Source organism: Balearica regulorum, chromosome 23 (assembly GCF_011004875.1).
Source record: "Balearica regulorum gibbericeps isolate bBalReg1 chromosome 23, bBalReg1.pri, whole genome shotgun sequence".
Classification (NCBI taxonomy): Eukaryota; Metazoa; Chordata; class Aves; order Gruiformes; family Gruidae; genus Balearica; species Balearica regulorum.
The window spans coordinates 6,127,290-6,151,244 of NC_046206.1; the positions used below are offsets into that span (position 1 = coordinate 6,127,290).

Genomic DNA, 23,955 nt, shown 5'->3' on the forward strand with positions numbered 1-23,955 from the left:
GTGTTCAGGCTTCCTGCTTTGGTCTTGGCAAGAGATCTCTATTCTATTTCAATGACTATATTTAAACTTTGCTGTTTCAAAGAGGCCCTGCTTCTTGCAGCTGTATCCCACGTCCCCACTTTGAACTGTGAAAGAATATGAGATGATCTGTGATGGATTTCAGGGTGCTTTCCAGAATCTATCCACCCACTTGCATCGGGCAACGTGTTTAGCTTGCTTACCTTGCGGCTTTTGACCTGTCGGTTGTGCCTGACGCTGTGCTGCACTGCATGTGTTCTTAGTAGTAGGCTTAGTCTCAGCTGGCTGAATCTCTTTCCAGTTATCCGCTGGAAAAGACTTGTTTTGCAAGAAGTCTTGTGCAGTCTCAGAGAGTCCGATTGCTGGGAGCATTCAGTGGGAACCAGTTTTCATAATTTGTATCCATATCTGAGGTTAGCATGTGGTCAGACACAAGAGAACACAAGCAAATCTGCAGGACTATATGTAATACCTTCTACTAGACAATCATAAAGCCCTTCATAAAAGATGAAATTTGACATGGACATATCCTGGGAGAAAGATGCTTGTCTTTATAGATGTGGAAATTCAGGTTTGAGAAGCAACCAAACCCAGCTGTTAGACTGAGAACTTCTAGTGGAAATAAGGATGAAAGCAGGATCTCTGGATTTATAAGGAGTCATCTCTTTTAGAAATAATCCTTCTCCAAGCCTATTCTCCAGCTGAAAAATAAGCTGATTTTAGTGATGCTGCCCTAAAATTTGATAAGCATTAAACTATCTGTTAAAGTTTTTAATTGGTGTCTTTCACAGTGTTCTTGACTTGCAGAGCCCAGCCTGCAAGGCAGCTTTGGTTTTCAGATCTGAGTTGCAAGTCAGTAGTCCCTCTGTGTATAAAATACCTTTTTGTTGGCTTTAGCAGTCCACACATTGCTTGTTGTAAATGGATGATGTGTTTCTCTGCGGTGCGTGTGACTTTTTGATTCTAGTCGAACCGTGGGTTTTTTGTTCCCATTCCTGCTTGTGTCTTCCTTGCTACATGAATGTGCAGACTGTCTTGAGGTAGGATCTTGCTATCGTACCAGGTTTAACCTTCTGCTGCCTCCCCCTACCACTGAAAGCTCTTTTGTATTTCAAAGGTGAAGCGAGGGGGAAGAGGAGAACCCATTAGCACTCTCACTGAACTGTAAAATAAAGGTAACAATAGGATGATGGGAGCAGGGCTGAGCCTGGTGAGGTGTGAAAAGACAAAGTGCTGACAGTTCTGGCTAAGCTGCTAGGTGGCATGGAAACACCTCTTGTGCCTGCTCTGATCTGGAAAGGGTGAGGATTTTTCTTTTCTGACAGCAGTGGCCATGAATGAGGAAGGTGTCCAGTAATGGGCAGCGTTGAAGGGATTTCCAGTTCCTAGGTGAACTCAGAGAACCCTTCCGTGTGTCTTATGTAAAGGTGCTGGGATTCAGTGTTTTTCAAAATAGCCGTTTAATGGCTGCTGTTTCTTACCGATTATTGGGTTTGATCAGTTTGAGTCTTCTGTCTTAAGTCCCCAGAATCAGTGTCTCTTGATTTTAAAGTTTGGTCAGTTTTAGTTTTCTTATCAGAAACTTTTTAAAGTAACCTCCTGTGAGAGGGAAGGAGTAAGGATTATTAACTCACAATTGTAACCGGCCTGTTTTGGGAGAAGAAAAACGGGAAAATACCATTTCTCTGTTGTGCTTACTAGTTCAAAATTTAACCCATTTAAAAGGGATGATGAATGCTAGTTGAGTTTGTTATCTTGCAGTCGTCATCAGATAATCTCTCCCTAAACTGGACCTGACTTGTGTCAGCGCATAGGAGACGTATCCATGACCCTTTGCAGTACTAAGGGTCTGCAAAAAAAATTGGTTATGCAAAATATTAACGTTTATTTTGAAAAGCTAATGTTGAAGATTGGTGGGACAAATAATTCTGCTCCCGGGAGACTCTGTGATAAAAGGCCTTTGACTTAAAAACCTTTTTTCCAGTTTTGACAAATGATTCCTAAAGCTGCCAGTCACGTGTGCAAGGTATGTTGCTTTGAAACACTTGAAGATCTTTTCCTGGTCTTCTCAGAGTATCTAGATATCTCCTTGTTTTAACATTGCTGGAAGTGGCATTTCAATCTGCAAGAAAGAAAAATCTCAACTTTCAGAAAATGTCACGTTTTGGATTCCAGTGACAGTGTTTGTTAGGACTTCTGGGCTAAGAACAGAAAATAATGCTCGTATAGTTCTGATACTTATTTCACGTGTGTTGGTACCAAACTGAGTTGTGCTGGAAATTTAGGCTAAATAGTCCAACTAATACACAGTCTGTAGAGCAGATTGATTCTCTCTCTCTCTCTCCCCCCCACCTTCCTCAAAAGCAAAAGCCTGGTTTTAAGATTGTGCCAAAATTTCCTCATGCTGGTGAGGTAGTGGTTCTTGAAATGTTGGAACACAGTGTGTTTGCTGACTTTGGTTCTACTCTGGTTTTGGGGCTGCATAATTTTTATTTTTCCAGCCCTCTGTGTTGTGGTAAGGACTGTCCTAGTCAGGGAATGTGCTGCAGTTGATCCTGAATTAAACCATCTGGAAACAAAACAAAACAAGACTTGCTCAGATACCCAGATACTGAAAACATAGATAACACTCGTGGCATATAAAAATTTTCCAGGCTGTTACAGCACCAGACAGCATGAACTAGCTTTGGTATGATGCAGCTCATTTAGAAATTAGTGATTAAGTAGTTTGAAAACTTCCGTATGCAGATGCAATCTTTTCAAAGATTTGCGTGAAATCTCTTCTGTCCATCTGGTCTGTTCCATGAAAACTATTTATTAACTTGCACTGTAAACTTTGCCTTCGGCTCAGCCTTAGGGTTCGCATAATGTTTTTACCTTGGAAACTCTGAGGCTCTGTTTTTCTGTAAATTTGCAGAGATAACTGCTAATCTCCATTAAGAATATACCAAACCTTTAAGGCACTTTGGTGGAATTCTGATAGTGGCTTTGTTTTCTGTTGGAAGTTGGACATGTGTGAACTGCGGACGTTTCTTGTTTTTCAGTGGGTGAGTTTGTAAGCGATGTCCTGCTGGTTCCAGAGGAATGCCGGTTCTTCCACAAGGAGCGGATGGATGTCTGTGAAAGCCATCAGCACTGGCACACTGTGGCAAAAGAGGTAATTGAGCAGCTCTGGCAGGAATATTTATTCTGGATCTGTCCACTCGGATGCTTAATGCTTATGCTATTGGAGCATAACAGCATTTATCTCTGGGGTCTGTTATTCCCATGGTGTGGTCTGTGGACTGAGGCAGGGAGCAATGAAAAAAAAATAAATTTATAAGTACTCGAGTGACTTAAAAAACCCCGTGTAGCTAGCTGAGTTATTCTTCACTCATGAAAGGCTGTCCTAAGTAGCTTGCCTGAGGTCCTGCTTTAGGATGGAGCTAGGAATTGAAATCAGGTCTCAAAGATGTTACTTTAATGGTTCATCCTTCTTTCCAAGGTAGAGAGCTACAGTGGTCATAAGATTTTTCCTATTTTGCTTGCACGTTTTGCATAAAGGTACCTGCTGCTGCTGGGGATTTGGATTGGAGTGCTTGCCTGTGGACAATCTGAGTTTCGTTGTGACTGATTAGTGGAGGTTTTACATAAGAGATGGATTATCTTCTCAGAATAAATCTAGCCCATGGGGGTTTTTTGTGGTTTGTTGTTTGTTTGGTTTTTTTAATCTGACTAGCAAAAATGTTGCAAATTCTCTGCATGCCCATTTGAACTGGCGGTAATAAAAACAAGATCATGACAAAATGTACATGTTTTCCATTTTGTAGAAACAGCAACACAATGATGAGTTGTGGTGGTGCCAGTAAAGATGAGGTTGAGGATGCACTGGTTAAACTTCCTATTTCTTTAAAGTCCTGGGAGCAAAAACCCATTGAAATAAAGCTGTGCTAGAGGAATTGCCTTTTAATTGAGGATAAACTTGTTAACGTCTAGCAAATTTAAAAAACACTTGCTTTCCACATAGCTGGAGAACTTTTCCAGAACTATTTGGCTCATTTTGCATCTGTGCTGTAACAAAGCAAAGCATGAAAGGGTTCTGATGAACATAATAAAGCCTTTCTTACTTCATTCTTTGCTGGGGCACCACAAAGCCGTGTATTTCCTTAGCTTAAGAGAAGTATATAGACATAATGTCTAATCACCGTTTGCATTTGGCTTTTTCTTGAATTATCTGATTGATTTTCATCTACAGCATGTTAAAATAATCTTGACACATAGTCCATTTGAGCGATTATTCGCTTACTCCAATGTAAAGTTTAAAAGATAGAGTTTAATGAAATGACCAGCCCAGAAAAGCAAACAACAGTTCTGTTTCTTTCAAGTGCTCCCTTGAGTTGGCACAAAACGTCTAGTTGGTTTTCCTGAACTCAACCAGGCTGACAAATCAGCAGTTGTTAGGGGCTGGGGGGGGTGTTTGATACGTGAACGCTGGGAAGCACTGCATGGCTCTGAATCTGCAACTTTTCTGGGCGTTTTGCTTAAGCTACAAGTTTCAAATCCATTTTCCTTTGATGTTCAGACTTGGGTCATATGTTACCATTGTCGTTTTGCTGTAAAATTTAGCCCATTGGTAGTGTTCTTGGGATCTGTGATAGGCAAACCTTAGCTTTATCCAAAGCAAGAGGCCGATGCTAAACTGACGTAAATGGGCTCCTCTTTCAGGCCTGTCTGACAGAAGGGATGATCCTGCACAGTTATGGCATGCTGCTGCCCTGCGGAGTAGACCAGTTCCATGGAACAGAATATGTATGTTGTCCTCAGACAAAGGTTGTGGATGAGGCTCTGTCCAAAGAGGAGGAGGATGAAGACGAGGATGAAGACTATGACCTTTATAAAAGGTAGGGTTCTTTTTGGCGTAGATGTTAACAGCTCTGTACGTGAAGTTGCCATTTGTGAATATGTCACGCAGCAAGTCCCTTGTGGTGAGGATTGAGAGGAGAATTTCTGTCTTTTGGAATTCCTTTTGGAGTGTCCTGAGCCTGAAAAAGCCTTGCAGAAGGAGAAATGACTTTGCAGTGCTCCTATCACTGGAGGAGCTAAACAGCCCCCTCCCTTCATCCTCAGACAGTCAAAAAGACTGATTGCTGAGTAGGTACCTCCCCCAATGGCAGACTCTCGCTTTCTGAAAAGAAGCTGATGAGAAAATGCAAGGAAACCCCACTAAGCCAGAGGCATGGAGAAGCTCTGCCTGCAATAGCAGATGTGTCTGCAGTGAGGGAAGTCCCGATGCTGCGGTCGATAGGCTGACTTATTTTTCCTATTTCTTGTGTTTCTAGAACAGATGAAAAGAGAATCGTTATTGTGGTAGATCACAGGTTGGCTGCAAAGTGATTAGCTTTAACTTTACCCCCTAACTTAACTGTATCCCTTCAGTGAGTTCCCTACAGAGGCAGGTGTAGAAGACTTCACAGGAACAGCCGTGGAGGAAGACGAGGATGAAGAAGATGAAGCGGAAGAGGAGGAGGACGTGGTGGAAGACCGTGACTACTATTACAATAGCTACAAAGTTGATGATTACAATGAAGAGACCCCCACAGAGCCTAGCAACGACAAGGCTGTTTCCGAAAAAGAAGTCGGCAGCGATATGAAATGTAAGACACATTCTAGCCTACAGACCTCTTGCTTCCTTGAGAGTATTCTTGTTGGCTGTCAGTTGGTGATGGGTTTTTGATCGAGTCAATAAATACCACTTGGAGGTTTTATTTGCCAGATAAGTTAGCAAACAGAGGAAAGCTGATGATGCTTATGTTTCAAGTGTTGAAATTAACTCTCTAGAGCATGGGCCATATGTTCCCAGATAAACAGTAGTTCTGCTGGCAGAAAGCCCAGTGTTTGGCATGTTGAACGAGCACCTCCATGAAGGTGCAGCGTTGAGTCAGAAAACCGTATCTGCATAGACTAATTTTGGAAAATCTTAGAGGCATTTGGGGTACACTAAGAACTTAAAAATCATAGTTTTGGGTGATTACCTTGGATTTGGTGTTTTATACCAGTTTATGAAAAGGAAGCTAAAAGTGGTGGGCCATACTCTGCAGAGGTGGTGTAAAGGTACCAGCTGGCCGCTTAAGGGTGGGAAGGATCCTGGGTGCTGCCTTAATAGCCTTTGCATAAACCTTTCTCTTCCGTGGAAGAAAGTCAGCCAATGCAATCGGCCCACTTTTATTGTATGAGTAATATATACTTACTGCAGTAGTAATGTATACTATACTTGCGGTAGCTTTTGTTAAGTGGTAGGTGCCATTACAGAGGGCATCTGCTGATTGTGTGGTGCCTCAGCGTTATACAACGTCCTATGCTTTACGTGTAGAAGCGTCTGCGGAGGCAGGAGGAGGGGAGAGGGAATGAAATTCAATTAGCTACAGATCACTGAATCATTGCCAGCAGTTCTTGCATCTTTTTGGTAAAATGCCAGCATGCTGCAGATAATTTTACTTGCTGAAACAAGGCTTAGCTCATATATGTACAGGAGCGTTACAGATCTGCAGGTGTTGAAACAAAACTGGAACAATATGTGTGGGGCGTCTGTTTTGAGGGTACACAGTCTTTTTTCCCCAAAATACCGTGAACAGTTGCTAACTTATAGACCGTATCTGTTCTCTTGCCTCAGAATAACCCAGCTGCTTATATCGCCGGCTTATTGTGAAGCAGTCCACTTGCCACGGCTACCTGAAGTTTCAGTATTTAGCATATAGATGTTTCAAAACTTAAAAACCTAGTGCCTGAGATTGCCGTGGCGATCGTGTTCCTTTTGTTTAGCCTGCCTTTTCACTTACTCTTATACCTCACCTTTAAGATGTGAAGTGTCTGTCCAGGCAGAGTGCAGCGGATTGGGACATCTTTGAATGCTCTAAGCAGCCCTAATGGGTTTTCTTTCCATCATGTCGGTTTTATACAGTGGGGCTCTACCACTGGGACACCCGAGGTATAACGCTGTGGCATCAGCAAAATAGATCCTTGCTGTTTCAGCCTCTAGCTAAGGAGAAATTGCTCTTGCAGATGAGAGCTCTGTGTCGAGACAACTGCTCAGGTAGCCCGCTGCTGCACGTTCACTCCAAAGCACAGCGTGTAGGCGCTTCCCCGAGTAGCGCTGGCAAGTCTTGTGATGGATGCTTTTGCAATTTTAAAAATCCCCCCCTAAAACTGACAAAAGCCCTTTGGTCGGCAAAGTAACGATGCTGAGGCGAGTGCCAGTGCCCCAGGAGAAGGTGCGAACTAGTGCCACCGCTGCTTTGTGTAAGTCGCTCGGCAACGCCTGTGCTCCTCACTAGCTCATGTTCTAACCCGTCTCCACACAGCTGTCTGCTCCCAGGAGGCGATGACAGGGCCCTGCCGGGCTGTGATGCCTCGTTGGTACTTCGACCCTAACAAGAGAAAATGCGTTCGCTTTATATATGGAGGCTGCGGAGGCAACAGGAACAATTTTGAGTCAGAGGAGTATTGTATGGCTGTGTGTAAAAAGATGAGTAAGTCTTGCCTCCCTCTGGCCCCTTTGCAGCTAGCCACTGTCTGTCTGGCGTTCGGTGTCTCCTCCTCCTTGCCTAGGTCAAGAGAGGATACATGTGTAGCTCACCCTTTTGGTTCTGGTGTCTGCAGCAGTTCTGTCTGTCCTTTTGCAGCAGTCTCCTCTTGTCTCCGCTTCTCTAGGTCTTTAGGGTGAACTTTCCTGGGGAAAGTGGCTCTCGACGTATGCTGTCTGTGTTCACTGTTGGCTTGCGGCTTAGTTGCGAAGGGCTTAGTTGTCGTCTTCCAGATCTATAGCAGGGACTGGGGGCTGTCTCTAACGTCTTGTGAAAACACATAGCTTGCCTGTTTGCCAATCTGGCTTTTTTTTTTTTTTTCCCCAAATATATGGAAGGAAGCACTCACTTTCCCAGGTTGTTTTACCATGCATATGTTTGACCAGTTGGTCCTGAAAAGTAACCTGCTACTTGCCATTCTCCTGGTAGTAGGCAGTTTCTTGCTATTGTATTTTGGGAAAATATCGGAGGAGAAGTATAGAATTCAGATTTTCGCTTTCAGCTCAGTTTGAAATATGAATAGTGACTCGATCCCTGCATTTTTGAGAGCTTGAGGTTTTTGGCACCAATTTCAACCGGCTTTTATGTCAGATGATAAAACTACCAAAAACATTTTAACCTCCTTATTAATCTTATTGTTGAACTCCAGCACTTCCACTTCAGCTACCATTAGAGCCTTTTGAAAGGCTTTTTGTGTTATCTGGGGCTTGGCAGTCTGAATATACAGCCATAATCCTGTTTACAAAATGGGCTTCATGCAAGTGCTTTAGATTGGGCTGATCTAACTGAAGTGGTGAAATAAAAGATGCAGATGTCAGGAGCTTTTTGTACAAAAGTTTGTCCTGTTACAGAGGGATTTGGGATGGGAAAGAGTTCTCTGTGTCCCAGCCTGGTTCAGAAATGCCAGGAGCAGGCCCAGAACGCAGAACTGATCTGGTGGCGTCCTTTGCACGCAACAGTAACGCCTATGTTGTACGTTGCCATTATTTCATGCAGTAATTCTTTCCCCTTCTTCAGTCCTCCTTCCCTAGTTAGAGTAAAGGTTGGTGGACTCGGGTGCATGCTAAACTCTTACCCTGTATTCATGTTGAAGGGCAAGGTAAATTTTTTTTTTCTGAAGCATGCTCTCTTTCGATGAGGTGTTGGAGGTTTTTTCCACCCAAATTACTAAAACGGTTAAAAGGTTGCCTTAACTTGCCCTTCCTCTGCTAAAGGACAACAACGGAGTGCATCACATTTGTCGTAGATCCTTTCAGAAAGGCCTCTGGGATGTGTAGTTTCTAAAACTAGCACAGAAACTTGGTTCGGCATTTCCTGAACTGCAGTACATGGAGTACTGAGCCCCTGTTGTGGATTTTGCAGATGCTTCAAATTGTCAGGTCTGAAATTTTATTCCTCCCTTTGTCGGATTTGAATGTTTTAAAGATACAAACCGTCCAATTTATTGGACAAGTCAATGTGTCACACTGAGCCTCCGTCTGTTGCTGTCTTGTCTAATATCATTGCCTGTTAGTCCTGCATGGTGCATCTGGAGAGGGAAGGTAGGTTTGAAGTGTAAAATACTGGGTAGTGTTTTGTGCAGATTTATTGTCAAGCTCCGTAATCATATTAATGATGTCTGGAGCCAGCTTGTCAGCGAACAGCTAATGCACAAAAATGTCACTTCAACTATCCAAAGCCAATGTGAAAGGGAAGAGAAAACAAATTCTTTATTCTGCAATCCAAGTCGTTCTGTTGCTGGAGCTGAATAATGCTCATCTCAGAACTAATGAGAAGACCGAACAGGTGCTGGTTGCCGCAGTGCATTGCTGTGTTTTTGGGATGATGTAACTAACTGATGTTGTGCAGTAAATTGGCAGCTTAAAGATACCAAAATGGACTCCTGGTAGGTGGCGGGTCAGTAAACTCAGCCTGCCAGGCTGTTAATTCTGCAGGCGTGGAGATTCCTCTCCCTACCTGTCCTTTGCAATCCAGGATCACGGTTTTCTGAACCTCCGCTTATCCTTACCCTCTCTTTGCAGTGCCGACTGATGATGTGGATGTCTACTTTGAAACCCCAGCTGACGACAATGAACATGCCCGCTTCCAGAAAGCGAAGGAGCAGCTGGAGGTCAGACACCACAACCGCATGGACCGGGTGAGTGTCTAGCTTTAGTCTCTTGTGCTGCGCTGCATAGTTGCTGCCTGTGTTTTTCTGGACAAATTGATGGTGAACTGATTTCCTTTCCAGTCGCCAGCCTTCCGTGTGTTTCTTGCAATGTGACCACGCTGTTGCAGTTAGGTTTTTCGTTTCTTCAGAGTGGTGAGAGGGAGGGAGGAATCACTGGGGACACTTGGTTTGCTGCACAGAGGGCTTAAGTGCTAGCTGTAAACCCCACAGCAGCTCTGTTGTGCCTTTAAAAATCCTAGCCAGGCTGTACAAGGATCTGTTTGTGAAGGCAAATTATCTCACAAAGATCACATGTAAATTTGTGTCTTGTTGATGCATTCTGTTCTTTCCTTGTCCAGGTGAAAAAGGAATGGGAGGAAGCGGAACACCAAGCCGTAAATCTCCCCAAGGCAGAAAGACAGACTCTCATTCAGGTAAGAGTCGAAGGACCTAGAGAGGAAAGTTACTGGTGCTTGGCCTTCGTTTTCTCCATAAACTAAATGAGAGATGCTGATATCCACAGCCAAAAGACGTCCAAGGTTGGAAGAACAACTTTCCTGTTCTGTCAACAGCTGCCTTTTAGAGGAGAAGCAATTCAATTGCGTGCTTTGTTCTTAAAGCTGGAGATGATCCAATACTGTGCCAGGTTTTCTTTCCTAAGCCCAGTAGTATAGGAAGCTATCTCACCCCTCAAGCGTAGCGACAGCAGAGCCAAACTGTAACTGCAGATGTTTTTTTGCACTAACCAGTGGCCTCACAGCCCAGTTCAGATTGGCCCTGACTCTCTGGACACACATTTCCTGTTCGGGCAGACTTAGTGAAAACCACTTAGACAGCAGATAAACCTGATCTGCTGCCAAAATGCCAGTCTTCTGCCTGATGAGGAGAGTTCAGTTAGACTGTGAAGTTAATCAGGGATATTCTCAGGATGGGATTGTTAGGGACAGGCTCTTCTGGTAGTGACAACTATATGAAGTTCCCTCAAACCAATTTACAACCAAGTGACTAAGATTTTAAGCCCACTTTGCATTTTATCCTGGAACAAAGTTTTCTTTCTACATTTTTCAACATCAGCCACTGTAAGTCCAAAAGAGTTTTCAGTCACCTCTGTTGCAAAAACACTTAATGGACTTTTCTGGCTTATTCAGAGATGTGGGTTATGACCTTTGGAATAGAATATAGAGAGATTTGATCTGAAGGCGTGCTGATGAAAAATTCCCTATGCAATACCTTTGTAAACTTTTTCAAATGCAGATTACTGGCTGCAGGGTGAAGGGATTGATTCTATTTCCATATTGCAGGGTTGAGAGAAAGAACTAATACCGTGTCAATCGTTCAGTACAGTCTGGATCTCCCAACTTCAACATGATCTTTACCTGCGAGGCCACGTGCCCTCTTCAGACCTTTGAAATGGGTTGTGAAGGGAGTTTGGAAGGCAAATTGTCAGTATTGAATTTGCAAAGATGAAATCTGCATCAACATCTGCCAGTGCCCTTCTCTCCTGCTGTAAATGCATAGGACATGCAGTGTGACAGGCTCCACTTGCTCTAAGGAGGTATACGAGAGACAGTAGGTGATCCTGACGCACACGGCACGCTTCATACAGACTCCTTTCTTTGTTCCAGCACTTCCAGGCAATGGTTAAATCTCTGGAGAAAGAGGCAGCAAGTGAGAAGCAGCAGCTTGTGGAAACTCACCTGGCTCGTGTGGAAGCCATGTTGAATGATCGTCGTCGGATTGCTCTGGAGAACTACCTGGCTGCCCTGCAGGCTGACCCGCCGCGGGTGAGTTTCTTCGCAACAAATTTTGACAAAATAAGTTTGTAGGGTGGGAGGTCGGAATGGCTTGGTGAGAAGCCTGCCTGTGACCTGCCGGGGCAGAAACTGGGAATGGGTTCCCAGTGACACTTTCTCCATCGTAGCAGTTTGTGCTGAAGACCTAGCAGTGGGTCTCCTAATTGACTCTCTCTCTCTCTCTCTCTCTCTCTCTCCTTACCACCTCCGCTTTGTTTAGTGTTCATAAGGCATAGTGTTTTGAGTCAAATGGACTTAATTTAAAAAGAAAATATCTAAGAGGTTAGCACAGGTGATTGATCTGTCCAGTAACAAAAGCAGGCTCACATCTGAAGCGCTGTATTTCATCTGTGAATTTGATTTGAATCAAATGGATGTGAACTCTTTCCCTCCTCAAATCCTGCAGCCCCACCGCATCCTGCAAGCTCTGAAGCGCTATGTTCGTGCTGAGAACAAGGACCGTCTGCACACCATCCGCCATTACCAGCACGTCCTGGCAGTTGACCCAGAAAAGGCCGCACAGATGAAATCTCAGGTATAAAAATGTTTCTATCAAGGGAGGCATTGTTACCCAGTCCTTGCTGTCGAGGCACGCATCAAGTCCTCACGCTAATTTGCTGGGTACTATAGCAACTTCTCATACTTGCGCAGAGATCTCCTGTTCTGTCTGCGTATTGCCGTCTGTACAGTTTTCCTTGGTACTCGACTCAGTGTTAAAAATTAGAACTCTGGTTTTAGCCATGAATTATTGCTGGTCACAATGAAGAGTCTAGGGGTTCAGAATTAGTTCGGTATCATTTTTGTGTTTCCTTTTGTCAAACACCCGTGAAATTATTTGCTGGGGACTTGGTCGTCCCTGAACAGACTTCCTTGCTTCTTGCAAGACCTCATGTCTATGTGTTCCTTTCGTTGGGCTTGTTCTTCATGCCACCTGTGTTTTGAGTTCCTGGGGATTCTCTTGTGCCTCTGCAGAGTTACTGTCTTGTTTCCATACAAAACCCTTGCCAAGCACTTAATCACCATTGTTAGCTATATAAGAAAGTCCGTTTTGATGAGTTTATTTTCTGCTGTTGCAATGTATTTTATTCCTGAATAGCCAGAAAGTCATTTTCCTTCTGCCTGGTACTGTCTGTGAATACGCTGCTTCAAGTGGATGTCAGACCTGGCCGTTGATTGCACTTGTAAGAATAGTTGCAGATATTCCTCGAAGCTTTTAAATTATGTCCTGATACTTGTTTTTACAACCTGCTTTTAAAATGGTGAAAGATGTCCTAGAAGGCCTAAAATTCAGATTAAGAACAGCCTGTTAACACTGAAAGGTCTGTTCACAAGAGAAGCAGAGAGAACTAACTGTCCAGTCAGGGCTGCAGGAAGGTAATCTGTGTTTTACCAGTCCCAGGTTGTGGCTGGTCTGCTGCTTTGAAGCATCTTTGAATTCTGTAATGCATTAAAGATATGCAAGAGCAGAAAAGAGTGGAGAGCTGTGGTGGAATGGAGATGATGTGGTGGAGCACATGCGGTGCTGCCAAAGGGAAAGAGGTAGGCACTGGGGAAAAAGTGCTTTATTACTTCGCTGTATAACCAGTAGATGGAAGTATCAGGGTTTTAGAGTGAGACAGGGACTGGAGTCTTACCAGCGCATCTGGTGAGGTGTAGAGTAGTGTTGCAGTGATATTCTAGAAGTGAACCTCATGCTTGGAGATGCCTGGTCCTATCGGTTGCCTGTTGTTTCTGGGCACTAGCAGCGTACCTTCAACTCTCGTCTCTCAGGTTCTCTGCCGCCGATTCTATGATTCTTGCAAAGCTGCGCATCCTCAGAAAGAGTGGTAGCAGTTGTGGTATTTACAAGCTGACGTTTGGCTTGCAATGTGGAACATGCAATAGCATTTTCAGAGACAGCTGAGCATATCAAGCACAGTCCACCCTGACCCTTTGTTCTGATGCTGCCAAAGCCCAAGAGGGAGTGTGTGAACTGTATTCTTAAGCTAAAACCTAAACAGTCCTTAATTCATTCTGAAGGCTGCAGCGTCAACAAATCGACATGCGAGGGATGCGGGTGGTACAGTTCAATTTCCATTGGCTTTACTTTTCAGATGCACTTTAAGCTCCTCAATCGATTCCCTTGATTGACAAGCTGCCACATGTAAAATTAAATTGCTTTCATCCTTGCTCTTAAAGGTCAGGTACACATCAGACTGTAAAACAGGTCCATTCAACTCCTTAGCTCTTTCCAACATTTGGCCGACCATACAAATGTTTTTCTTGGTCTGCATGATCCCTGATTATGCAGCACCCTCTTCAGGTCAGGCTTGACTTCACCAGTGAATTTAATATGCTAGGGGAGAGCGATATGAGGTTGCGTAGACTTTGTATTTGTTTCTCAAACCAAGGGAGAATGCTGTTGCCAGTGAGTGGGTGTAAGACAAATGTCATGCCACCATGGTTCTGAAAGGGACCTTTGTTCTGAAACCAGAGTTGATAAATAATGTTGCCCGCTCCCTTCGCATGTATCTTTTCTAGTAGTCAGGAATGATAATCCGTTTAATAAAGCACTTGCTTGTAGCTGCTGCAGGAAATGAATTATGACCGTATCTGGCATATGGGAAATTCCAGCTTCAGTGTTTCCAGCAGAGAGCTGGTTACAGCAAGTGTCAGCTGAATCCTCTCTCTCGCCCCCAACCTTTCACAAAATACTGAGAGTGCTGTGTACAAACTGCCAGTTCCAGTGAAGCATAATGTGTTAGCGTTGGTCAGAGAATTGGACTAAATGGCCCTGTGTCCCATTCTATTGTCTGTCATGGCAGATCCACCAGCAGTAGGTACTTTCTTAAACAAGTGATGTACCAGTACCAATCAAGTGACTGACAGTCTTTGCCTACTCCAACACACTCTTGTATGTTTGCAGGTGATGACACATCTCCATGTGATTGAGGAGCGGATGAATCAAAGCTTGTCTCTGCTCTACAAGGTGCCATATGTGGCTGAAGAAATCCAGGATGAGATTGGTGAGTGTCTCTGTGTGCCAGCTCCCATGCCGCAGTGTTAGACCTTTTCTATCAAGCCTTTATATCAAACGAAGTGGGCTCCAGAAGGACTGCTAGCTCCTTTTGAGGCTATGCCATCAACAACAAGCACTTGGGCTCAGGCTTAGGTGCCGCAGGGCAGATATTCTTCGGGTTTTGCACCATAGCCAGTCAGAATAGCTTGTTCCTAAGAACTTTCACAGTCCATTTAAAAAAAACAGTCAACAACATGCAGAATAGCAAAGCTGTCTCTCAAAGGGAAATGAAAAAGATCTGTAAAAATCAGCAGATGCTTTCCTGCTTCAGAGGAGTTTAATCCCATCTTTCCAAAACCTCTTGCCAAATCAACCCCCTGGCCGTTATTTGTATGTATTTCTAGCCAACGCCTTCACTGAGAATTCCAGATGAGACTTCAGAGCATGCAAGATGAGATAACCTGGCAGCTCCGAACAGCGTTCCCCTGCAGCCCTGCCTCAGCTAGGTTCAAACCATCTGCCCCTTTCTGTTCCTGCCAGGCTTCATGCGGTTTGTATAATACTTCCTTCTCTTCCTTTCAGATGAGCTGCTTCAGGAGCAACGTGCAGACATGGATCAGTTCACATCCTCCATTTCTGAATCCCAGGTGGAAGTCAGAGTGAGCTCCGAGGAGAGCGAAGAAATTCCCCTGGAGGGCAAACCTTTCCGTCCGTTCCAGGTGAAAACCTTCCCAGCCTTGCCTGAAAGCGAAGGTATGTGGAACTGAAAATTGGGTTCACTGGCTTTACGGAACGCAGGCGCATTTTCTTAGCTGCTAGGCTCAGCTCGGTGGCACAGAAAGCTCCATCCCTTTGGGTCATTTAAGAGTAAACACTCGCCCCAGTACTACCCCTCAGACTCTGCACAGTGGAAAGAGGTGGTGTTGCTAGTAATTTGCACTGAGCCGCCGTCTTGATTTTCTGATTCTTCCCTTTGCAAAATTGTTTTATCTCTTTCCATTCTGAAGGCAGTGTTAGGTTTTTACTGTGTGGCTTGACTCTGGAATTAATTTTCAGTCTTTAACCAAAATGCTCTCATGTAATGTTAAGTCTTTGTGCCATGACCTGCTGAAGGCTTGCAGGAATTCTTTTCCTTTTTTTGTCTTTGGTTGTTTGGGTTTTTTTTAAATATATATCTGTTGTTATTTTTTGTAACATTGGGTGTTGACAGCTGGCATGTGCATATTTATTTTTAAAATGCTTGAACAGAGTCCTGAGCTTAAAGAAAGCTGTAGACTAAAAGCTTTTCCCAGGTCTGAGTCAGAAATCATGCGCAAACCTTTTTTCCTTTCTCTCTTAATCTCCTTTCTCTGCTATTTTTGTTTTTGTTTTCCCTCCTGCTAGATCCTCAGCCGGATTTGTACCATCCAATGAAAAAAGGTTGGTTCTAAGCTGCTCCCTCACAGTGCTTTCGATCACTCTCCTACCTTCTCAGTGTGTTTGATAGCTTCATTTTAGTTTCATACTCACCTTTACTTTCATTTCCCTGCTCTCATTTAGATGAGTAACTTTCGATTTTGCTTGTTTAGGCCTAGTGTTAAAGAAACGAGCTAGTCTGAACATCTAATTGATCGTGTACGTTCCTCTCTGATGGGCTCACAAGGTGTTTCTGAGCGCATGGAGTAGCTGCTTTGCTCTCAAGAAATGTGGGCCTTACAGTCTGCCTGCAACCATGCAGTACTTTGCATCTCTTCCTGTGCACTCGTGTTCGACACTTCACAAAATAGGCCTTGCAGTGCTGATGGTAGATAGTCTGGGGGCTCTTCTGCCTGCTGTGGAATCGGTCCTTACCACCCAATGACAGTGCTGAACTAGGAAAGAGAGTGCCCTGACAGACATAGGCTGTATTTCCCAGCTAAATGTCCTCATAGGTATTATAGAGTGCAGCTGATCTGGGACAGGTAAATTGGGAAATTCCTTCTTTGTGTTTGTGGTCTCCTTGGCATCCCCTTTTCACATGTAGCATCTCTCTGTACTAGCAAAGTCCTGTGTGATTATTCATTCCTCCTTTAGCTCATGATTAATTCTATAGCAGCTCGGTGCCTGGCTAAAAAGGGGCTGCCTGGGCTTTAAGAGCAACATAGAAATATTGGCATTAATTTAACTCCATTCTTAGCAATACAGTCTCGGGTAAAGATCAGGCCTGTCTGATCTGCTACCGCAGATCTAGTTTCTGAAGTAGAAGTGGAAGGCTAATTCTTAAAATGCTCTTGCAGAGCAGTGGCACATGTGCTATGTGAGGGGAGCAAACCCAGCATTTTTATCTGCCTTTGATTCCAAATATGTTGTGCAGAATCTCAAAGGAGACTGAAGGGTTTTGCTAATAACCATTCAATGCGAACATAAACATTTTTTGTAATGTGGCAAAGGCCAGATAGCTTGAAACTCTTCTCACTATTGGTGTTTTGCTACAAATGTAAATCACCTTCATTCCCTCTTATGGAACGGTGTACAGCTAATTCAGTGTACTTGGCCGCTCTGGAAAGAAATGGGACAGTCTTTAGTTTGGTTTTGGCTTTTGTGGGGTTTTTTGATGACTCCTGTCTCGACTTATAGATGATAAGTATAGGCCAGTTGTCTTCCCGTGTGGGTAAAAGAAAGAGTTGGGGACAAAGATGATATCCTGTACTTGCCCCTTCTTTCCCTTTTCATTGAATTTCACGAGGAAATTGCTAGGGAATTTGGGGGTGTTTATGTGCGTAGGGGTTGTGTTTTGCCCTGGGAAGTATAGACTTTAAACTGTGCCTTTGAGCTACGTACAACTGGTACAGCACTCTGTGACTAACAGCAAAGCTCAGTGCAGCGGCTGAACTCCCCGCCCTGGAGACGATGCTGCGTTGGCGCCTGAGAATTGAATAAAGCGGCCATAGGCCAAAAGCTGACACAGGAGTTCTCTTAAAAACTATTTGTGGCTAGTCTCTCCAGAAAATCCCAATCATTGACTTTCACAATAATATGACCTGCTTCGACAGCTGTGAGAAGTCAGACTGGCAGTCTTGGCCGTGCTTGGAATCTGATTACTGTCTCCAAAGAAGTGTACAGGAAAAAGGGATGCACTAAAACCCAAGATGCTTCTTTTGGGAGGAGTTGGAGTGAATCGTTAGTTTCCTTGGCATTTTCAGGCAGTAAAAGCTTGTCACTGTAAAGACTTGCCTTGGAGCCAAGTAGCCTTTCCTTGCATCTCATCAAAGAACACGCTGCCAATTTCAGCAGCAGTTGACATAACGTCTTAGGCAACCTGCAAGCTCAGCAGCTTGTGGAGAGGTGTATGCAATCATTGGCAAAGTGTTAAGTGCTGTAGTAATATTTCCCCTACCTCGTGCTCCTCGTTGGAGAGGCCCTGCTTGTAGGTTTGAGACTTTGCTGTCCCCCTGCTTTTGCATTCGGGAGGCATGGGTGTTGTGAAGGATGTTAGGTTGTCCCTAGGGATCATGGAAACTGGCGTTCTCCTGGCTTGCTATTGGTATGTTAGGTCTGGGTGTCTTCTGTTATTGATCTGATCTATTTATAAACACTTCGGATCAAAACAGTTTATGCAGAAACAGTTTATGCAGAGCAGCTGCCTTGTGTTAACTGATACTCTTCTGTTGAGCCTGTGCTAGTTTCAGCCTAGAAATGGGTGAGTGATGTTCCAGTACAAAGGCTGGTGTGTAGTTCTTTGCTCCTCCATTGCCCTGGGATTTATTGTTTCTGGGCCCGTGCCAGATAGGGGACAGCAGCTCATGACAGAGCTGCGCTGGGTGACCTTGAAATTCTCATTCCCGAGGCACTTGCTGATGTGCTTGATTTCAAAAGAATGGGTGATGCTGACCGTGAGGTTGAAAGCGTTCCCTGCGCGCTGGCTCTCGGCAGAGAGGAGCTGCCTGCTTCCATCATGGGGGTCACAGCGAGGTGGTGGCGGCTTGGGGTGACATATGCAGAAAGGAACTTGCGTGCTCACAATTTGTGTTATGTTTGCCTCGGACCTTCTAACAGCAGCACTTAACAAACGGTATGGTGTTGCTGGATTTACACTTCAGCCTGTTTTTGGTGAGTCTCGTCTGCTCATTGCCACCTCATTTCCCCTCATTAACAGCCCCCCCCCCCCAATCACTTGTCACTGTAGCGTAGCTTATGAACTCCCCTTCTGACACAACAGCATGAAGACAGATTAATAATCAGCGGTCCGTGCGGTTAAACACGCGAGCCATGGCAGCTCTACAGAACAGAGAGTAGGTAACCCTTCTTCGAGGTCTCTGCAGGCTGACTAATGGTCCCTGCCTTGCTCTTTTGGTGCAGGTTCTGGCATGACTGAGTTGGATGGGCTGATTGGCGCCGAAGAAAAAGTGATTAACAGCAAGAACAAAGTGGATGAAAATGTGGTGAGCCCTCCACCTTTATTTTGTAAAGCAAAGCCTGCCATGGACACTAATTAATAGCAGTGGCTTATTTCCATGTCTCCTTCCTGCTTACAGAATGTCAGTGTATTCATTATCCATATGGTGTGGGGGAGTCAGTTTTCTGACTATTGTAGGCTCTTAATACTGATTAGCATCAGAAGGGTGGGAGCGTGAGGGAAGGAGAAAGATCTAGATCTTTGGCAGTCTGAGCTGGAGAAGCATCTGATTTAGTAACTGCTTTCCCAAGCAGAGACCTTTTGATAGGCCTTTATTTCAGCTAGGTAGTTTGCTGTCTGAACACACCAAATGCTGGTGTGTTCCGTCCATCTTCTCACCTATTTTTCATGGTAGGAAAGGCCTTACTGCCTTCTGAAGGTGAACGGCCCAGTAGCTATTGGCTCTATCTACAGGGTAAAGAATCCACTAGGTCAGAGTGGCAGCCGACTTGCCTCAGTTCCCTGCGTTTAAAATAAAAAAAGTCGCCTTCTGAAAGTTTCCTTTCAAAATTGTTTTAAAGCCACAGGTTAGATCTGGCATGACAGACGTGCTGCATCCAAGGCAAGTGCCTTGTTTTTAAATTGGTTATGTAGTTTGAGGTAGTCTGGATGTCCAAATGGTTGCAGAGCTCTCTCAGGTGGCTTTAAAAGATGGACAACATCCCACACTGTTGAGAGCAGGGGAAAGGTGGTAGGTGGTTCTGAGCCTTTGCTAGTATTCATTAAAGGTCTCTTGTCTGCCTTCGTATTTCTTCTGCCTCCTGTTTTGTATGGCGCCTTTCATAAAACGCTTTTGTGACTGCTTTCAGGTAATTGATGAAACCCTTGATGTGAAGGAAATGATTTTCAACGCAGAGCGTGTCGGTGGGCTGGTGGATGAGCCGGTACGTAGGTGGCTACCGAGTCTAGCTGAGCGATTGGCAAATTCCTAAAGCTGGATTTCGATTCCTGCGTGTTAGTGAGCACCCGGGGTTTGGTGCCTTGACACTCCTCTGGGAAGTCACGCAGAGTATAATGCAGTACAGTATTGCTGCGTAAAGATGTAAACACTAAACGCACGTAGATGCTACCCTGACTTTTTAGTTAAAAAAGTGTTTTGTGGGGTAGGAAAGCGGTGTGGGTCAGTGCCTGACCAGAGTGCCTAAGTGGGGGAACAATTGTGTGTTCATTATCCTTCTGGTGAGATAATATGAGGTGAAATATTTACACTCTCTAGTGTAATCAGTCATGTCTTGACACCACAGATACTTGAAGACCTTACTGGTGGCCGCCTTTTAGGTTTGCATTTAGCAGTGCATCTCCCCCGTGGCTCTTCCTCTACCCGCTCCGTTGTTTTCTTCCCTCCAGGATAATGACAACTCCCTTCGCGATGACTTCAGTTTCAGCAGCAGCGCCCTTATTGGTCTGTTGGTGATTGCTGTTGCCATAGCTACTGTTATAGTCATCAGCTTGGTGATGCTGAGGAAGAGGCAGTATGGGACCATCAGCCATGGAATCGTGGAGGTGAGAAACAACTCCTGCTCCGTAACCGAGGATGAAAATAGTCAGCATTGAATCACATGTTGTGTGTAGGGGGCGAAGATGGCAGTCGCTGCCAAGCCATCAACACTCTGCTCCTAGCTCAATGGGACTTAACTCTGTAGATGCTGACATCTTCGTGGCTTGCTTATTAGCATGCAGGTATCAGTCACGGGCAGGCCATGCTGGGACCTGTCACTTCACAGTCGTATTCGCTTATCACAAGGAATTCAATTAGGCTTCCCTGTCTGGCTCAGGATAGGATTTAGCAGCAAATGAGCTTTGCAGGAGATATCTTTAGCAGGGGAGTCAGTCAGTCAATCTAGAGCAATTTGTCCTCCCAACTAATGTAACAACTATTAAGACAGCGCGATCGGCTGAACGCTGAGAAGCCCTTCCTCCGTCTTCCTTCTGCTCCCAGCATACATGTTTCTAATGACAACTTAATGGAGTCTGGAGGAAGCTGCTTTTCCCCTTCGCCCAACCGGTATGTGAAATTGTAACGACCTCTTTAATGAGAGAAGCAGATCCCAAATTTGTAACGCTAGAGAACTTATTATAGATTTGGGGAGACCATCCCCGAAGAGACAAGGGCAGGCAGGAGGCATTAGCACCCGAATGAGGAACTCTGTTAAGCGAAGTATTTTTTTGTGGCTTACCTTCCCCCCCCCCCCCCCCCCCCGCTGTTTACTGCTTGCCACGGTCTTTATCCAGCGTTTGTCTGTTGGTTCTTGTCCTGTAAGTGCTTCCTTTCATCAGTAACCATCCGGTCTTTCTAAAGGTTGACCCGATGCTTACCCCAGAAGAGCGGCATCTGAGCAAGATGCAAAACCACGGCTATGAGAACCCCACTTACAAATACCTGGAGCAAATGCAGATATAAAAGAGATGAAGATACAACAGCCCTGACCAGGAAAGGAGCAGGGCGGAGGGCCAAAGGGGTCCAGCGTTTTGGATCAACTACTGACCAACAGTTGCTTCGAGAGGACTTCATCTTACATTCAGAACTCCTGGATCATTAAGACTATAATTACTACTGTAGAGTTGCAATTTCCATTCTTTTAAATGGGTGAAGAAATGATAATATAACAATATGATATATAAATCTCCTTAAATGGGAAAAATGGATCTATTGCAGATATTTGACTGAGATGTAGTTTTCTTTTTTTTTAATAATCTGAAAAATACCAGTTCCGTTGTACTGTTGTCTGATACAAGCTCTATATATATATAAAATGGGAAATGTTGATTTTTATTTCTGATAGACCACCTGTATATTGAGGGTCATTTGTACCAGCCCACCTTGTAAAAAGGAGACAGTTGTGGCTCTTCAGTCATTTTGGCTTTTATATATAAAGCAGTATTCTTTTTTTTCCTTTTTTTTTAATTTTTTTTTAAAGTCAATTTCACTGGGAGTTGCAAAGAGATTAATTTAGAGATAGGAACTATGACAGCCTAAGCAAGGAAGCAATTGGGAATGGTAACTAACAGAAATCCTTATAATGAGAAAAAAAAAAAGAAAAAAAAAAAAGAAAAAAAACCCCATCCTCATATGCCAGTGGTGTGCACCCTGCTGCTTAGCAGTTTGGGCTCTAGGAATCAAGACTCCCTGGAGGCAAGGAGTTAAAAGGCTTCTAGCATCTCTGTTTATAGTTATTCTAGTGGAATGTTAGAACATGGTTTGTGCATACTGGGGTCTGCACATTCCCCTTCCAGATTCAGTTCTGCTCTAGAGTTGGAAGTTCCCGGTATTGGATTTGAATCCTCCGTTCTGAACCAGTTTCCTTCAGTACTCACCTGGCATTAACAGTCCCCCCTCTTGCTACTACTTTCTAATTTTCCCCAGCTCTCCTGCCTCACCGATGTGGTAAGTAGTTAAGAGATGCGGGTTTTTTGAGCCTTTGCATCTCTTTCGGTGATGTTGGGCCATAGACACGGCTTTGGGTCTTTGCCCAGAAATGACAAATCACTGCAATAAATCAGTACCTTGGGAGCTGAATTACGTGGAGTTGGCTGCAACTGGGGTTAAACCAGCAGTTCGCTTAACTGGGGTTAAGGGAGGGGTAAGTTGGGAAAGGGATACTGCCTGCTTTAGGGGAAATTGGATGCACAGGCCCCAAGAAGAACAAAAGGGGTATTGTTCCACTCACCACCATGTCTTTGTAATGCTTGTATAGTTGGTGTTAATGCTCACGGCTTTTTTAAATCTGGAGGTTCTGGTAACCTGTGGTGTATTTTTTCTATTTTTCCTGTGACTTTATTTTTTCTTTCCCCCTTCCGTGTCTCTTCCCACTATGCACAGATTTACCTGCAAACTCCTTAGTGTGGTCTGTGGGGAATGTACAAAGTTTAAACACATCAATAAACACTTTAACTTCCAGATCGTTTCTTCTCTTTATTCACGGGCTCGCTTAAGTTTCTCTTTCCTCCTGCCGAGACCTTTCCCTGTCTTTTTGTCCACCTTCAGCGAGAAGGAACGTGCTGGTATTAGGAATGTATAGCCGTGCCCAGAGTCTTTTGTGGTGCTTCCAGATCCCTCTGACCTTTGTGGAGAGAAGGAGACACAATGCTAAACCAATGCTGGGACTCCTGAATAACATCCTGCAGCCGGTAGACGCCAGAGCGCAGGTCAGTTAGAGCTGTGGCTGCTCTTTGTCATCTGGAATGGTTCTGCGGCAGTAAAAAATGCCGGAACTGCTCCCTGGATGAAGGTGGCCGCTGGCACGGCTTCCTAGGGAGCCATAGGAACGGATCCAGGCGGTGGGAAAGCGGATTTGGGTAGCACGGTGATTGTGCTGGCTTCACACTCGGAGCCTGTATTGCTCGAGAGTCTTAGAAATAGGGTTGGACAGAAGAAGAGGGGCTGCAGGAAATCTTCAAATTCAAAGATAAAAGGGCATTGAAAAAGCCAGGCCTCGAACAGTGGCGTGTTTTCCTCGACAGTTCCTGTTGTGGGTGGCCAGATCGGAAATATTTTGAGGACGTGCAGAGCCTGGGGCAGTAATTGGCTAACTACGGTTAGCATTCGCTGTATCCCTTCTAGTGTTTTTGTTTTACTAAGGGAAATAATGTGACTGTTTGGTTTAACTTTCTCTTCCAGAACACCTAAAACTAACAGCTTGTAAAGCTCACAGCTGTCTCTGCTCCCTTATGTCATTCCTCTTCTATTTCCCTTCTTTGAAGTATGACCTCAAACGCAAATTCCTCCTCTCTCACGTCTCGGTGAAATGACCGAAGAGACGTTGCCATTTAGAGGGCCAGGAGACGGAATTAATCTTCCTTCGCATTGATCTCAGCGGTTCCCAAGGGGTCTGAACGAAGAGAGGGAGAAGAGGTAGGAACAAACATGAAGGCTTAGCAGTTTTGAATAGGAAACAACCGTGTATCCTGTTTCTCCTTAAACGTGAGCTCCTTGGTTCCACTGGAACTTCCATCTCCTGGTTAAATTATTCAGGCTCTGCAGGAAAGAACAGATGCCGTCCTAGAAAATGCCGTCTGTTGGCTTG

The 23,955-nt window shown here is 44.5% G+C and overlaps 1 protein-coding gene across 8 annotated transcripts in view; it reads left to right on the top strand.

Annotated features, from left to right (window-relative positions):
* APLP2 (amyloid beta precursor like protein 2) overlaps positions 1-22,829 on the top strand; it is a 48,230-nt gene extending 25,401 nt beyond the window's left edge. The window contains exons 4-18 of one of the 8 annotated variants that reach the window (XM_075774552.1): positions 3,063-3,175; positions 4,723-4,898; positions 5,434-5,651; positions 7,356-7,523; positions 9,599-9,714; positions 10,086-10,160; positions 11,352-11,510; positions 11,926-12,054; positions 14,425-14,524; positions 15,100-15,270; positions 15,901-15,936; positions 18,835-18,917; positions 19,741-19,815; positions 20,279-20,434; positions 21,231-22,829. In XM_075774552.1, the coding sequence (XP_075630667.1) occupies positions 3,063-3,175; positions 4,723-4,898; positions 5,434-5,651; positions 7,356-7,523; positions 9,599-9,714; positions 10,086-10,160; positions 11,352-11,510; positions 11,926-12,054; positions 14,425-14,524; positions 15,100-15,270; positions 15,901-15,936; positions 18,835-18,917; positions 19,741-19,815; positions 20,279-20,434; positions 21,231-21,332 (1,877 nt within the window). In that variant the 3' untranslated portion in view covers positions 21,333-22,829. The remainder of the gene's footprint in view (positions 1-3,062; positions 3,176-4,722; positions 4,899-5,433; positions 5,652-7,355; positions 7,524-9,598; positions 9,715-10,085; positions 10,161-11,351; positions 11,511-11,925; positions 12,055-14,424; positions 14,525-15,099; positions 15,271-15,900; positions 15,937-18,834; positions 18,918-19,740; positions 19,816-20,278; positions 20,435-21,230) is intronic. The other 7 variants (XM_075774553.1, XM_075774557.1, XM_075774554.1 and 4 more) reach the window with 7 other exon arrangements.
* Positions 22,830-23,955: the final 1,126 nt, after the last annotated feature.